At 43.6% G+C, this 17085-nt stretch overlaps 1 protein-coding gene across 20 annotated transcripts in view; it reads right to left on the bottom strand.

Moving 5' to 3' along the window:
* The window catches only part of AAK1 (AP2 associated kinase 1), a 165560-nt gene extending 151475 nt beyond the window's left edge, over nt 1-14085 (bottom strand). For all 20 annotated transcript variants that reach the window (XM_070572435.1, XM_070572438.1, XM_070572440.1 and 17 more), the window contains exons 1-2: nt 13690-14085; nt 12977-13388 (exon numbers count right to left, since the gene is read on the bottom strand). In XM_070572435.1, the coding sequence (XP_070428536.1) occupies nt 12977-13139 (163 nt within the window). In that variant the 5' untranslated portion in view covers nt 13140-13388; nt 13690-14085. The remainder of the gene's footprint in view (nt 1-12976; nt 13389-13689) is intronic.
* Nucleotides 14086-17085: the final 3000 nt, after the last annotated feature.

The raw sequence follows: 17085 nt of genomic DNA, 5'->3' as shown, positions 1-17085 counted from the left end.
TAGGGTTTGCATGTCAGAGTGAGGAGTGTGGATTTTATTCCAAGTGTGCTCCTCTTCCTCTACCTGCCCCTTACACACTGATGCTCCCAAGGAATCTATCCACAGCCCACTTCTTCTTCCACAGTCTCCTTGTGAGATCTCCTTCCATTTCAGTTTTCATCAACATCCTGTGGCTATAAAACAGCGTCTGAACTATATAACCACACTAGGATTTTCATTGGTGCTTCATGCAAAAAAGACCCAAACTAAAGTCATTCTCTTTCCCTTGTAGACTATTCTTTCTTCTTTTTATTAACACCATTATCTAACCAGTCACTTAAGCCAGAAGCCCAAGATTCAGCCAAGCTTCCTCTCACCTCCAACATTTAATTATTAACACTAATTTTTCTAGTTTAAGGGAAAGATACAGAAGATGGTGAGTAGAAAAGGAATGAAATCTTTCACCCCTACTAAGAATGAGACCTCCCAGTATGGCTCATACATAGGCCAAGGTTAACAATCCATCTCAGGAATGTTGTCTTAGTCCCAGCCACACAAGTCTAACACTTGAACTTTTTCAACCTGATCAACCCCACCCTTGTTTATATAAGGAAAGACAAGCTCAGAGAAGGAAATGATATGTCCAAGATCACTGAGAAGGAGACTAGACGACCTACAACCCTTACCTCATACAGTTCTTTGTTCATATTCTATGAACTCACTCTAGAACCGGAACTTGACTACATAGATTTGTACATTATTACATCATATCATGTTAAAATCACTCCAAAATTGCTGAGTAAGTAGACAGCCACTTAAATAACACATTTATGCCACCAATATTCTAAAACTATGATTTTAAAAGAGAAAGAAATAGTTCATCTTCTGGGAAAGTCTATATTACCTAAAAGTAACATTTTCAAGCGAATTCTCATCATTCGTCAGAGAGAACCAAGGGCTGACCTTTCCACAATGTCACAGAGCTCACAAAGGCAAACCACGAGGCAAGATTTACTGATGATCCCTCTTTTCCCTTCTCCTCTCTGAAGGTAGCAAGAATAGGGAGAAATGAGAGTCCACCTATGTTCTAAGAGCTACATACAGTGATCACTTTTAGGCACCACCTCTCTAGTGGTGCCTCTCAATTTACAACTGAGCCACTAGTGCCACATTCATGAACATTTTATAAACCATATCCTCTCTGAGAGCTATGCCTCATGTCCTCTCCTGACCCTAACCACTTAAATCTACAATATGCCTCTGGAGAGGGTATACCACCACTGCCCAACCTCTCTGAGGCTCCCTCCTTTCCTGACTGGATCTGGGGTTAGTCTGTGCTTTTTCAAATTACATATTCCTTTCCTCTCTGTCCCCTGCGTCCATGCTTACTACCCCCCATATAGCTTGAGAATCACTGTCCTAATCTACTACAAGCCAACAACCACCACCAGCCAGAAAATTAATGCACAACTTGCTTAAATCTCAGTAATATCTGAGTTCTTGATACTTGAACTAATCTTCTCCGTCTTCACATTATAGCATTTAAATAGTTTGAGTTCCTTTACATAGTTAAGATACTTATACCTTATATCTCTACTTTTGAGATTGATAATATTAGGTACCCAAAATTGAACCCAATCAATAAAGAGAGATTTACATGATCTTCTGGAAAGTGTTCTACTTTGCTTTGAATTTTGTTATTTTTCAACTTTACTGAAAACCTAGAAGATTCGATAGTTCTTATCATTGTAATAAGGTGCCAAACACACATTTCTCATATTATTGGAATAGGGATAAGAGAGGTCTGTATATCTCAAATCTGTCTGGGTCCAGCCCCTGCCTAGTGAATTTGAATTAGTACTGATTTATTGTATTATTCATCCAGTTAATTTATTCCCCAGTACCCACTGTTGCATTGTTCAAATTTAAGAGTCCTGAATTGGATACAAAATAAACCTAAGGTTCATACCCTGCCCCCTAAAAACCAGAAAGCAGATACAAATGAAATAGATGAAGAGCAAAATAAAACTTTTTTTTTCTGCTTTTTCTCCCAAAATCCCCCCTAGCACATAGTTGTATATTTTAGTTGTGGGGCCTTCTAGTTGTGCTATATGGGACGCTGCCTCAGCATGGCCTAATGAACAGTGCCATGTCTGTGCCCAGGATCCGAACTGGCCAAACCCTGGGCCGCCAAAGCAGAGCATGGGAACCCAACCCACTCCGCGACGGGGCTAGCTCTGCAAAATAAAATCTTGAGATTATGGGCCCAAACAGTCAACATAGCCAGCAAGAATGACAGGTATCCAGAGGACAGGAGGAGAAATGGATCACTTTGGCAGTTGTGGGAGTACTGAGGTTAGGTGGGATTAAGGTAGGTGGGTGGGGAAGGGGAGGGTATCCCAGGTGCAAGGAACACTAAGAGCAAAGCATTGGAAAGAACTAAATCCATGGTACATGGAGATGAGGAGGCCTGACTGAAGGAGAAGACCTGTGTTAGAGCACAAGAATCTGAAGTCGGACAGGCAGCTGGGGTGAGGCGCTCCTCAGGGGCAGAGAGGCCCACCATACTAATAGCAACTTGACAGGTTGGGGAAATTTTCCTAACACACAGGTGGCTTTCAAGCAGGAAAAAGAAAAAATCAAACCACAATATTTATCTGAGATTCTCTTCTTCTTATTCATCATCCTGGGGTTTGTGGATACTCAGAGATAGACAGATACATATATATATCTCTACAAGACTCTAGCTCCACCAGGTTATACGCTTATACACAAGGCAAAACAAACATTGCCCAATAAAAACAAAATTCATGCACTCAAATATTGAGTTACTAAGTTATCATAATATTAAGAGTTATAGACTGCTAACTGTGTGCCAGGCACTATGCTAAGTGCTTTGCATAATTTCATCTAATCCTTACAACCACCCATGGTATTATCTGCATTTTATAAGTGAGAAGCCTGGATCTTAGTAAGTTGCCCAATATCACAGGGACAGGTCCAGGATTCAAGCCAAGGGCTGCCTACCTCCAATTCCCATGCTTTTAAACTACCACACATGGTAATAACCTCGAAAGTCTTCTCCTAAAGAGAACTTCATAGTGCTCCCTTTATTCCAGGGGAACAGGGGAAGACAGGTAGCACTGGATATCAGGTTTTCCCCAATCATACTGAGTTACACCTTCTGGTCAAACCAAGATTTTTCCACAGCCAAAAGGCCAGATGAAATTATTTCTTCCAACACTGCCCACCCCCCCGCCACCAAGACTCCCAGGCTTCTAAAAATAGTAGAGGACAAAGATCTGAGGAACAGGGCTAGGCTACTCCTAGGGGAAATTAAACAAGTCTAACAAACCTGTAAGATAATCATGACTTCCTGAATGAATAAGATTCATTGACCAGGGAAAACGATGAGTCAAAGGTACTAGCAGGAGACTTGCCACCTCTGTAAATGCTGCTCAGGCCCTGATCCTCCAGGAACCACCCAACTGGTGAGGCCTGAGTCATCTTCTTTCTTCTGCTCCCTGAAGGGTAATAAATTCTACATTTTGTTCTCAAATTCATGCTGAGTACCAGAGGGGCAAAAATCTTTCTCTCACCACAAAGGTCCCAGTACAATAGCTGGAAGCATCCTTAAAAACAGGCGCCAAACAAATTACATGGCATTATACTGCTTTCTCCAATATTCAAGTCCTAGATGAAAGGCACCATTATTTAAGATCATTATAATTACAAAAGATAATTTAACATCAATGCTATGCTTGGCCTTCTATTATCATAATATAGGGATGCCATAAACTCTTTCATCCAATAATCTTGACTCTTCAGAAATCATAAATAACAAAGCTTCAACTGGCATTGCCATCCATTGCCTGCCAAGGTTAACTCAGAGCCCAAGGAGAACACTGACCAGCTCAAGCTGATTCACTCACAGCAGACCTCAAATGAAATTCCAAATTTTTACTCTTTCAACTTTGTTCCCACTTGAGGAACTCGCTCTCTGCCAAGGCGGAAGGCTCACTCATCAGAAGGACTCCTCTTTCCTAACAATGGTCCATAACTCAGTAGAATTGAGATTATTCAAAGTATACATAATAAACTAAATAATAATAAAGATACCAGACTAATAATAATCATCATGGAGGGACACAGTAGGCACAAAATGCTGCAGCCAGTATTGCCTTAATGTGCCAATATTCATTATCCCTGAGTGGTCCAAAATCACAGAATGAAAAGGCTTTATTTACCTTGGGTATAAGCGCAGAACATACGATTTATTTATGTAGGCAATTTTGTTCCTCAAAAGAGGCCAAAAATGTTGCAATACTTACTTCAACTTTACTAAGAATATAACGTATGCAAACGTGCTGAACTAGGTATGTTCCCTAAAACGAGGTTCCTCGAAGAAGGGTTCCAAAGAAAAGACTCACAATTAAGAACAGTGCACCTTCACGAAAACTTTCCTAACTATTTCAGTCCTCACTGATCTCCCTCCCCTCAACTCCTCCAGAATTTAGAGACTACACCACACACCCCAGTATTTCAACAGCTGTTGTCTTGTGGGATGCCCTTGTTTCTTGTGTGTTGGTCACATCATGTCAACTAGGAGCCAAATCTTCCATTACTTCTCTATTTGCCATAGCAGCTCAGACAGAGCTGAGAATGTCCTAGATGCTCAGTAAACCTTGCTACTCCTGGCTGGCAGAGCAAGCTATCTTTTAAGCACTCTACATTAAACCCACATCCTCTTGTTTCATGATCACAACACTCCTACAGAGGGAGCAAGGCCATTCATTACAAATGAGGAAGCAGTGGTTAAACAACTTCTAAATCACATTGGTTAAACAACATCCCCAAAGCCAAACTCACAAGTAATGAAAGAACTTGAACCCAAGACCCATAGCGGCAAGTGCTAGACTCTTCCTGAAAACTCTTCCTTGTATAAAGGATTATCAATATCCTCTCTCATAGATTCTGATCTTTAATAACCCTTCCTAACTGAACCTCCCTATGAGCAATTCATGTCACAAAATGCTTTCACAACATTTTGGGGTTGCTCACATATGGGAATATGGAGAGTATTTTTTAAAGCTCAAAACCCACATTCAGTCAGTGGTAGAGCACTGTTACAACTCCCCTCCCTCACCAGAGCCTACGAAGACTTGCTATTCTACCTCCTTTGATTTACTGGTTTATTTCCAGAAGTAGCTATTTTACACAGAAAATGACAAAGATTTTTCACCATAACAGGTTAAGAAAGATTACTGGCTCACTGATTCTGAGAAAATGAATTTTAAAATTAAGTGATTTGCCTGAAGCCAAACAGTAAATTAGACCCTTCTGAGCCACTCTTGACGCCCCCCTCTCTCCTCATTTTGGTCAACAGATCATGTTGTACCACCTTGGCACTACTGACATTTTGGACTGGATAATTCTTTGTTGGGGGTGGGGGAGGTTGTCATGTGCACTGCAGGACATTTAGCAGTACCCTTGGCCTATACCCACTAGATGCCAGTATTACCTCCCTCCTTGTGACAATCAAAAATGTCTCCAGAAAGGACCTTGAGGGTATTATGTTAAACGAAATAAGCCAGATAGAGAGACAATCTCTGTATGATTCCACTCATATGTGGAAGATAAACAGACATGTGGACAAAGAACAGATTAGTGGCTACCAGGGGAAAGGGGCAGGGCAGGCACAAAGGGTGAAGTGGTGCACCTAGAATATGACTGACAAATAATAATGTACAACTGAAATTTCAGAAGGTTGTAAACTATCATAACCCCAATAAAAAATAAAATAGAAAAAAATAGAAATAAAAAATAAAAGACTCTTTGAGAAGTGAAAAAAAAATCATGGTTTCTTTCTTCCTGATTAAAAATAATGTACGTTCGTTAGGCAGATCCAGGTTTGGCGCGTTGTAAAACGTGCACAATTTGCAGATACTTCTTTAAGGAAAAGAGTAATAAATTACGAATACAAAAAAAAAATATGTCTCCAGACATCGCTAAAAGTCACCTGGGGATAATCACCCTGGTTGAGAACCACTGCTCTAGATCAGTGGTCTCCAAACAGAGGTACACAAAACAATCCATTGGGGTATAGAAAGAAAATATGAGACTCTCTATTTATATTCATTACCATCTTAAAAAATAAGATTTTATCTTTATTACTATTTAACATATCACCCAACACTAGTGCTCCCATTCAGTCCATATGTCAGTCACGCATCTCACACAAATCTGATGGAATCCTGAGGAAGAGTGGAAGCTCCATGGCACAGGCTGAGACACACTGAGATATACTGCAGTTGTGTGCTTGGTTAAGTGGATTTACAGATTACATTGATTTTAAATGTTAACCCTTATAAAATAAACAAGGGGCTTAAAAAGATTCCTGCAAAGAAATCTTGGATGAAAGATAATGCAAAGATATATGAACAATAAGAGAATGGCAGAGCCTCACTTCTACTCCTGGTATGCTCTCCATCAGTCACATTACAATGCAGAAACAATCACAACCTAAAGATATGACAAGACCGTCACCAAAACCTTACTGAGATTATTTAAAATACGTATTTGTGTCCACTAACATAAATGAACTTCATTTCAAGTATATACTGTGCCTCAGATACTAGCTAATGACAGCAGGACACAAATATAACTTACCAATAAATGGGCATACATATATAAAGGAATTGCATGTTTTTTAATTGATAGTACTATCTATCCAAAAAGTTTATAAACTATTGCTCTAAACCAACCTGCCCAATAGAACTTTCTGTGATGATAAAATATTCTCTATCTGTGCTGCTCAAAATTGTAGGCACTAGACACACGTGGCTACTAAGCAACTGAAATGTGGCTAGTGTGTCTGAAGAATTAAATTTTCATTTTATTTTAGATAATTTTAATTTAAATAGCCATATGCGGCTAGTGGCTACTTTATTAGACAGCACAGCCCTGAACCACTAATAGATTACTGCTATCTCAAAACATGCGGCTCCCAGCAAGCACTGCACTTTCCTGCTTTTGTGTCTCTGGCCATGTTATTCTCTCTGCCTAGAATGTCCCCTCAACCTTGTCCATCCAGTAATAAATTCTTATTTTTTGAAGACATATCTCAAATATCACCTTTCTTTAGCTTTCCCTGACTACTCTTCACCCCACAAAATTAATTGCCCTCCCATGTCTGTTCCTCCAGCCCTTCCACATCCTTGCACTACAGCACTTACAGTTACTTGCTGTCATGTCTGAAGTTCTATGATTGTTAAGTTCCTCAAGCCATGTCTCATTTATCACCGGGTGATGTCCAACACATAGAAAGCGCTCAGTAAGGGTGACTGAATATGGCAACGAATGAATCAACAAACACCGATCTCCCAATTTATACTGCAGGGCTCCTTCCACCACACCAAAATGTGGCTCCAGAAAAGGAGACTGCAGGCTACTCTTCATACCTCACAGTGCTAGATGCTACCTCAATAGACAATACCATTTCTATTACTGTCATTGTTTGGCTTGCAGATGCAGATGTCAGTTATTTCTTAAGGAGGCTCAGAAAGTATTTATCCTTAGAAGAGTACAAGATGAAGGCAAATGATGGTATTAGTCCCCTTTCTGAAATGTCAAGTTTCAAATACTGCAAGTTAAAATGACTGCTCTGATGCAGTAATATTTTTATGTGTACTTTATTAATATTTATCAAGCTTTACCTGTATACTCTACATGCAGTTTTAGCTACTGAGGTACAAGCGTATGCCTCCCCCATCCCTCCCGCTCAAAATCCACGTGAAACTGCTTCTCTCATTAAATGAGCATGACTGTTGGAAAGACTAAAGAAAAGGCTTTGACCATGCAACTGCTTATTCTGGATTTCATTTCTGAATTCTAGATTTGGCTATATTTAGCAAAGCTATAACCGTCATCATGCCTGAAGCCAGGAAGAAGACACCATTCACAAACCACCCCCTGAAAATCTGCAGTTGCCACTAAAAAACCAGACTTCCCAGCAGGCAAAGACATCTGATGTGGGAGGGATCCAACTGGTGTTTGCGTCAAGAGAAGACCTCAGGTGCTTATAACTAACCTTTCTGTCAGACACTAAAGCTCTCCATAACCTTATTTCCTTTTCTTTTCTCTCTAGTATACTTTCTGCTCTGGTCAAACATCCTCATCATCCCTCTGTCCACTCCTTTCTATAACACTAGTCATCTCACTCCTCGACCTGCTCTGTTTCAAGCTTCCTGCTTCTCTTCAAACCTTCAGGACCACTCCTTCCCCAGACACTAGCCACTCCCTTGCCCCACAATTAGCAAAGGGCCGAGGCACAGAGGGGGCAGTGGATACTGGATAGTTAATCAATAGTTACTCAAAAGGCCCAGGACCACTGAAGAAAGTGAGCAGCAAGGAAAGCCAGGGAGCAAATGTAAAAGAACTTCCTTCTACTATTCCATGTCCTTCTTTCCTTGATTCTGGAAGGGAAACTTGTACTAACCAAAATGATAACACCAGACTAGTCAGTATTCCTGGAACTCATGACACTGTTTCACCACTCCACACTTTTGCATATGCTATTCTCTCTGCTTGGAAGGCCTTGGGTAACCCTCATCTGGAACATCTGCTGGGCAATTTCCATTCTTGATCAAATCACACTTCATCTGTAGACCCTCACCCCCAGGCCCTTCTCTTTATCATCTCATAACATCTTTTTCCCACCTACTATACACCCAGGGCCATGCTAAATGCTGGACACCTACCTTAGGGTTTGTTGGTCTATGAGCTCCTTAAGAGCCAAGCCCAAGTCCCATTCACCTTAGTAGCTGTGGAACCTAATACAGTGTCTGGCACAAAGAAGACACTAACACAACTATCACTAACTGAATACATGCATGCATCATATTGATACCACCAACACGTTATAACCATATGCCATATATATCATATATGTTTGGTTGGTTTTTATTTTAATATTGACTTATTCATTTATGCATTCACACAACAAATACATTTTAACATTCACCACGTACCAGAAACTATTCTGGGTGGTTTGGGTACCTCAGTGAATAAATCAATCATAGATATCTATTCCCTTATAAAGCTTACATTTCAGTGTAGGTAAGATAAACAATACATAAAATAAATAAGTAAATTAGAGATTTCCACTTCAGGCCATGAAAGAGTAACTGTTGGTTTTTTTAGGTGGTTTCACACACATTTTTAAGCCTCATTACCTTGCACTGTAGGTAGGAGAAATGGTCAACGTTGACTGACACGGGGACCTAGTAGTTCTCATAAGCCCTAGACCTGGATTCCTTTAGTGTAAGTGGAAAACTGTTCTGAAGGGCCACCTCGTCCACCCTATACAGGACTGATGCAGTTCTGGAATGTTGTCTTGGACACAGCAGGTATTCAATGAACATTTATTCACTGTTTAAAGCTTAGATGTAAGGCCTCATAGCTAAGGAGGTATGATAAAAGCACAGCTTCTTAGTCCTTTGAGCATTGCTCCAATTTTCCCATTGAGCTCATTCTGGAAGCTTAAACCAAATCTTCCTTTGACATCACGTGCCCATTACCTGAGACATGATTTAGCATCTCATCATGGCATCTTTGCTGAGGAAGCTAAAGAGAAAATATCCTCCCCTTCACCCAATCTAGAGATAGCATACCCCTCTGAACTCACGACTGAGAGCCTTCACTTCCCCCAGACAAACAAGCCCCAGCCGTACTAGTTAGCGAAACTAGGCCAGCAGGGCTGACACTGCTGATAGAGAGACGGCAGCCCAGGCATTCTCCTGTCTTACTCCAGCACCTCCTCCTTGGGGTTCTTGCAATTCCTCACTATAAAGCATAGACCAATACGCACATTAGGGAAAAAGGAATGATCAGTGGGATGTGGTGTTAACAGAAGGGTCTGTGTTTGAAGCCCACCAGACCACCCCTCTCTGAACTTCCTGGCCACTGCCCTGGGCACTTGACGCACAACTCTCATCATCCTTAGACCACTCTGGCTGGGACTGGTGGCTAGGTCAGCATGTGGGGACTCAAAGAGAAGAGGGTCCAGGAAGAAGCATGGCTACCAAAAACATCTGTTGACCCTTTAAGGAGCTGGTGAAGACCCTACAAAAAAGATCCGGCTCTGTCAACTCATAATGGGAGGAAAAGGATTGCTGCAGTCAAACTAGCCTTCACATTGCCCTCACACACACTTCTCTAGCTATGTATATATGACGTAAAGTCCTGGTAAATAATGGCTACCATTTACCGAACACTTGAAAAATGTTACATAATTTATCTACATTGCCTCATTTAATCTTCAAGACCACTCCATAGGACAGTGCTTCTCAAACTTTAGCTTGCATCAGAATCTCTCCAACAACTTATTAAAGCCCCACACCCATGGTGTACGGGATGAGGCCTGAGAATTTGCATTTCTAACAAGCTCCCAGGTGATACTGATGCTCATGATTCAGGCTCCACACTTTGAGAACCACTGCCATAGGGAAAGAGAGATTCAAGAGAGGTTTGCAATGTCTTGGCCAAGGTTTCACAGCAAGTAAAGAACAGATCCAGAATTTGAACCTGGATCTGCCAGACTCTACGGAAAGTGCTGGTCACCATGCTACGGTTTGTGTGAATGTTTGCCTCATCTTCCCAAATTTACTGCCAGCTCCTTAAAGGCAGCCATCACACTTTAGACCTCCCTATATCCCTCTCAGAAGCTAGTAGTGCCTTTGGAGTTGGTAGCTGCTACATAAATACTTTGTATACTGGCTCCCATATAGCTACATACTTCTAAGAGCCACAAATTCAAACTCAATTATAGTCAAAGAACATAAAGAGGGGAATGCTACCACACCCAGTTTTCCACACTTTTTCTCTCTTGCTACTCTGAGTCTTTGTCCATGCTGTCACCACACATGGATAACTCCTACTGATTCTTTAGCCAGTCACTTCCTGCAGATTCTTGGCTCTCTAAAAGGGGGACCATTGCACCCTAAGCTCATGTCCATGATAGCACACATCACTCTGTTCTGGCTGTCTTCCATCTCTCAAAGTAGTTTGTAAACTCCAACATCTAGTTTTATATCATATCCCCAGAGCCTAGCACAGTGCCTGGCAACTCATGGACACTCCACAACTATTTGTTGACTGAACAAATAAATGAATGAATGCAGAGCTGCAAGCCCTACGTTCCACTTAAAAATATCCCAATGCATGATGTGCAGTTCTCAGGGATGAATTTTAGGGAAGAGGAGGGCAGCCTAGATAACAAAGACCAATTTTGCCTTTTCTCTTCCCCATCACTCAGACTCTGAGTGGAAGCACTGCCAGGGTAGCACCATCTATCACGAGACAATATCCTGGCTGAACAAAATGCTCCTGGACTGTAAGCTCAGCAGAGGCCATTTAGAGGGAAGGAAAGAGCTCTGCGCCCCCTCATTCCTCCTGATTTCTCTCTCACACACTCCTCCATTTCTCCATCCCACTGCAGTCAAGGGCTTGGCACAGGGATGAAAGAGACACATCAGACTCAAGGGTGCGGATCTGGCAGCGGGCACAGAAGCATCTCCCATCCTGCACCAAAGCCCACAAAGAAAGATCCAGAGGGGCAGTGACTCAGGCCCCGGATTAAGTCCAGCTACAGCAATAGTGAGAAAGGAAAAGAGCAACAATTTCACAAAGACATTAAGACATTGTCAGATCTTTTTTAAAACAGTGTTTTTAAAGTGCCGGCTTCAACCCTAAACCCAGAAAACTGGGTCCAGCTGAATCCAGTGCTTACACAAGCTGAGAGCCAAACACAGCTTCTTCCTCCTCCCAACCCACCCGCCTGCAACACTCCCCATGACAGGCATTTCCCAGGCCCGGGGCAGGACCCTTGCTTCAATCTTAGCTTGCAGAAAGGCTCCTTTCACAGCTAATAAACTGTTCCCCCACCACCATGTTGCAGTAAGAGAGGCCTCCCCCTTCCCCGATCCCCTCTCAGCCAATAACACAACGTACAGCAGGTTGGCCCCATCCAATTAGTTTGAATAGCTTCATGCTGAGGAAATTGCTGCTTTTATTAAAAATAAAAGCACACTAGGCAGGCAATGGGCTGTGAAAAGTATAAGTCTGGCATAATTATGAAGGTCGAGGTTAAGGTTATCCAAAGAGACATGCAAAGATTTCCAAAAAGCCTGGGGGATAAAGATGGATATCTACCTATCGACAGATATACAAATGAACACACACGGAGAGAATTTACAGGGCAGATCTAAATAACATCCTCTTCAATAGAGGAAAAGCAAAAATCAGATGCCACTCTCAAGTATTCTTTTGGCTAAAAAAAAAAAACTAAAACAAGAGGAAGAGGGGCCTACTAGACTGATTTCAAAACAACCACATTCATTTCATGTAATTTCTGTTATCTTAGCTACATCCTGGGGACCTGATTACAGTTGGGTCAGGAAATGAACCTGGTCAAATCCACCAAGAGCCTTGGCTCATAGAAAAACACATTCCCATTCTCTGAAAATCCTCTCTTCCTTCCAATGCCGGCTTGTGGGAGTGGGAAAGTTGGGTGGGAGGAGAAGAAACCCCTCTCTCTTCCAAAACGTCCTCCAACCCCACCCTTCAGCCCTCAAATCAACATTTCAAGTTTTGAAAGGATGGCAAGCCCACTACCCTACATTCAACGTGAAGCATTACACTTTCTGCCTGATCCTCAGAATTCAGAGAGGCAAACAAGAGTTGGCTTGTCAACGTTTTTTTAAAGAAAAGCCCACCGAGGTAAACAATTTCCAGCAACCTCCCCCTCGTCCCCATAAGCCCTGTCACTTTCAAACCTCAGTTTTAAATTTTTCAAGGACAATGATTCACAGGGCAAGGGAAGGGGGAAGGGAGGGTCAACTGGCCAAAACCCATTCAAACATTCAACAACTAGAAACCAGAGTCTTGCTGCATCAGCACAAGATTTTAATTTACGGCGCACTGAAAGAGCCCACCGTACCTTCCGCCAACACCTCGTCCACAGTGACCTGCTGCCGCCCAATGCCAAAGACCCTTCCGATGTAGCCACTGCCCAGGCCCGAGGTGCTGCCCCCTCCTCCGCTGGAGCCAGAGCCCAGGCCAGAGCAGCCCTGCTCTCGCCGAGAGTCGAAAAACTTCTTCATCTTGCGAATAGGAAGCAGAAAAACAAAATACCGACGGTTTCCCGATTTTTTTTTCTTTTTCTTTCCCCTTTTTTTTTTTTTTAAGAAAACAAGAGATCCAAGGATTTCTTCTCGGATTTCAGCGCGGAGAGGAGCCACCCGAATCCGGTCGTGGGGGTGGGGGCTGAGGGAAGATGCCTATAGGAATATGCGTGTCAGTCGCGCGGCGGTCCCCTCCTCCTCAAGAGAGCGATTCGTGTAAGTTTAAACCTGTGATGACAGAGGAAGAGAGAGAGGATGAATCAGTAACACACTTAAAAATGCAACTGCTGAGTCCTAAGGGAAGCAAAAGCCATCATCCTGGGGAAACGCTTCATGCATTTTCTTAGCGTGAAGAACCCTGCAGCTGAAAACTCGTGCCCGGCCCCAGAACCCGGGACCTCCGTGTCCGGAGCTCGGAAAAAGGAGGGATTCGGGCCGCCCTGGGCAGCGCCAACCCAGCCGGGCACTGCCTCCCCCTCCTCCCCGGTCTCCCCGCCGCCCCGCGAGGCAGCATCCCGGCGGCACCCACTTGAGACGGCTCGGCGACCGGCGCCCAGCTACCAGCCCCGCAACATTGTCACGGCCGCGGGGCCGGCCTGCGACGCGAGAGGACGCGGCGCTGCAGCAAGAGCCGGGGCCGCGTTCGGCGCCCGCCCGCCAGCCAGCTGATCCCCGGAGCGCCCGGCGGAGACTGACCCGCCGCCCCTCCCCCGCGCGCGCTCCCGCCCGGCTCCATCCACCCAACCAGGAAGTGAACCGCCGCCGGAAGTGCCTCTGGGGGCGGGGCGGTGAGGGGCTGGGGCCCTCCTGCAGCCGCCGCTCTGTCGCGAGTGACTTAAAGGAATCGTCTGAGACAAGGGGAACGGGGAAAGGCAGTCTCAGTGCGCAGAGAGTTTTGGAAAAGATCGTTAATCTAGCCCAACCCGCAGGGCACTATGGGAAAGGTAGTTCGGCGCAGCCCAGCGGCTGGACTACAACTCCCAGGATGCTCCTGGAGAAGCGAGCAAGGCGGCGGCGGTGGCCTCCTCCGCCTGGAAGATGGTTAGTAGGGTGGTGCGTTTGTGGGGATTCGGTTATTTAAACACATCCGGTAAAGAAACTGCCAGGAACTGGGGTTTCCACCCTACTGCATGTTCCACCCTCCTGGAGCCATATTATTTGCGGCTTGACCTCCCCTAACAAGGGATTCTGGGGGTTGTGGTTTCCAAAAGGATCGAGGCTGACACCTGAAGGACGTGACTTAACCGCTTAGCCCCTGGCGGGTCCTGCGGCGTTTACCGACGTCACCTGGGCAGAAGGTGGAGGACAGGGGGTGGTTGGGAAAATTTTGCTAGCAGTTGGTACAAGGCCACACCCTAACATAAATAAAACCGGTGGCCTTCCGCCCCAACCTCAAAAGCCGCTTTTTCTGCCAGATGTCATTGAGAACCGGCTCAACGGTCAGGTCTGGGTTTGACGCTCTAAGAACGTTTAATAAGACTGTGTCTCGTCTGGGAATCTGCAGGCGAGACTCAAACCGAGAAACTTAAAGGTTGTGCGCAGGGCAGATCCTAGAGTACCAGGAGACCCGACCGGTTGGCTCCGATCCCAAACTTGGGGGCTCGTCTGCCGACGGTGGCCCTTAATTCTTCCACCTTTGCTGATGCTGTGGATGGGCCTGACCTTCGCTAACCCCCTCCCACACGAGAACCCTAGGCTGCCCTTCTGTTGTTTCTTTTTAGCTTCGAGATTCCCCCTGTGATGCTTATTTTACTCTGCCGTCCCCTGAGTGCCGAGGATGGGGGTGGACAGTGTGATATGCGCCTGCCAAATGCAGAAGATGTGGAGCGCCGGTTGGTACCCTTCTCCATCTCTCTATTTCCTGATAGATGATGTTAAAGGTGATCCCAAAGCCCTGCCCTCTCCAAAAAAAAAAAAAAAGAGAAAAAATCCATGATTTTTCTAACCCGTGAATGTAGGTTATTTCTCACCTCGTCCCGCTCTCCCTAATTCAGCGACAGCCCTCTTAGTTTGTAATTCGTCCCAGAATTTTTTCAGCAGACATTTGAGGAGAGTAGAGAAGGATGCTCCGGGGAAAATCATGGTTCTTGCTTTCTCTAATCTGAGTATTGAACTGAGCTGTGACTGGGCTGGCAGCAGCGTTGCTGCTGCTTCTCCTTACTCCTCCTCTTCTTTTTCTCCCTCTTCTCCCTCTTTTCCTTTTCCTTCTCTTCCTCCTCCTTCTTGATTCAGGTAGTGCCATTGCAGTTAAATGTCCTGTGTAGAGACAGCATCTTGGAGGGAGTCAACGTTGTCACCTCAGTTCACAAATTCATGCAACCACCTCCAGGGTGGAACGCAGCACCTGCTAAAACGTTGCCTCAGAGCAAGCCCACGGGAGGCATGTTCTCTGCACATTCCTTAAAAGGCTAGCTTTTATCTAAGGAAGTTTGGGATAGATCTTAAAATAGATGAGAAAGCTCATTTGGAATTGGATTCACTGACCCCCATCTTTCGCTACACCTATTGATCTTGACTGACTTTTTTAAAGAAGCAGGTCTGTTGCCTTCCTAGAATCTGTTGCTATCTCAGTTTTTACTTTTCTACATTTTCCTGGTACCAGACTTGGCCAAATTTACCCAAATCCCAAGTCTCGCTTCTGAGATACAAAAACTTGTTTTTATCTGGTAGGATTAAGGCAGATAACATGTATTTATTGAACACCCACCTGGATGCTTTGATCAAAATCTGAAGGAGGAGGTTTAAAAGAAAGAAAAAAATTAAAAGACTAGATTCCTTGCCTTCCATTCTCTCAGAGACTAATAGCAATTATAATGACAAAAAACATAGTTTTTAGGGCTTTATGTATATTAAGTTATTTAATCCTCACAACAACCCTATAAAATAAAGTATTAGGATGTTCATTTTAAAGATGAGGGAACTGAAGCATAGGGATAATTAACCTGCCCAAAATCACACAGATAGCAACTAGCAAAGCCAGGATTCAAATCCACACATTTTGGCTTCAGAGCCCAGTGTTTACCTGGCTACACCAAACTGCCTACTGAGGAAGCACAAGCATAAACTGATTAATATTTAGAAATGTTAGCAGCATGAGACCAGGAGACAGGAAACCTCTGCCACTCCATAGCTGTGACCCTCGACCACTTAGATCTCTGGATCTATTTTCTCATCAGTAAAACCAGAGCTCTGTTACAACTCAGTAATTCTTTAGATCCTGAGTGCAAAATAATCACAAATGAGCCACTATAATCTCAAAACTCCTACCACACTTACTTTCTGTCTAATTTGTCCCACCCTCCCTTGCATTCCTGTTCAGCTTTTCATGTCACTTCAACCAAGTACCCCAAAGTCAGGGAACAGTCTTCTACTTATCTCCTTGAACATCCAATGCAATAGTTTATATTGAGTGTGTCCTTACTAGTACTTAAGTAAACCAAATAATTGACTTCAAATTAAATGTGACACAAGAGAGCAATCTGATTAAGGTGGAAAGATTGAGCTACTCTAGACTAGGTGAACTTTTGAACTGGGTCTGGGAGAAGCTATGGATAAATACCCGGTTAAAGAGAAGGGGAAAGGAAACTGACATTTACTGTATATCTTCCCTATGCCAGTTACTGTGTGAAGCACTTATATTATCTTGTTTAATCCTCATGGATGCATCTTTGCAAAGTAGATACTATCATCTGTTATATCAAAGTAGGTACTGTTATACTGTTATCCCTGATTTTATAGATGAACAGTGAAGATTTTGTTAGTAGCAGAGGGATGTGCGGAGTTTGTTAGGTTTAGAGGAAATGGTTTGACCTGTTTTGTGGGTAAATCATGTCATAGTAAACCCAGTTATGGCAAATGTGTGCTGCATCATTAGAGGAAATCAAAGAGAAGGGGGCCAACATTAAGGACCTTATCTAAGGCAGGC

This window comes from Equus przewalskii, chromosome 14 (genome assembly GCF_037783145.1).
Source record: "Equus przewalskii isolate Varuska chromosome 14, EquPr2, whole genome shotgun sequence".
NCBI lineage: Eukaryota > Metazoa > Chordata > Mammalia > Perissodactyla > Equidae > Equus > Equus przewalskii.
Note: the sequence above shows the minus strand (reverse complement) of the source record. Positions and strands in the feature narration are given on the sequence as shown.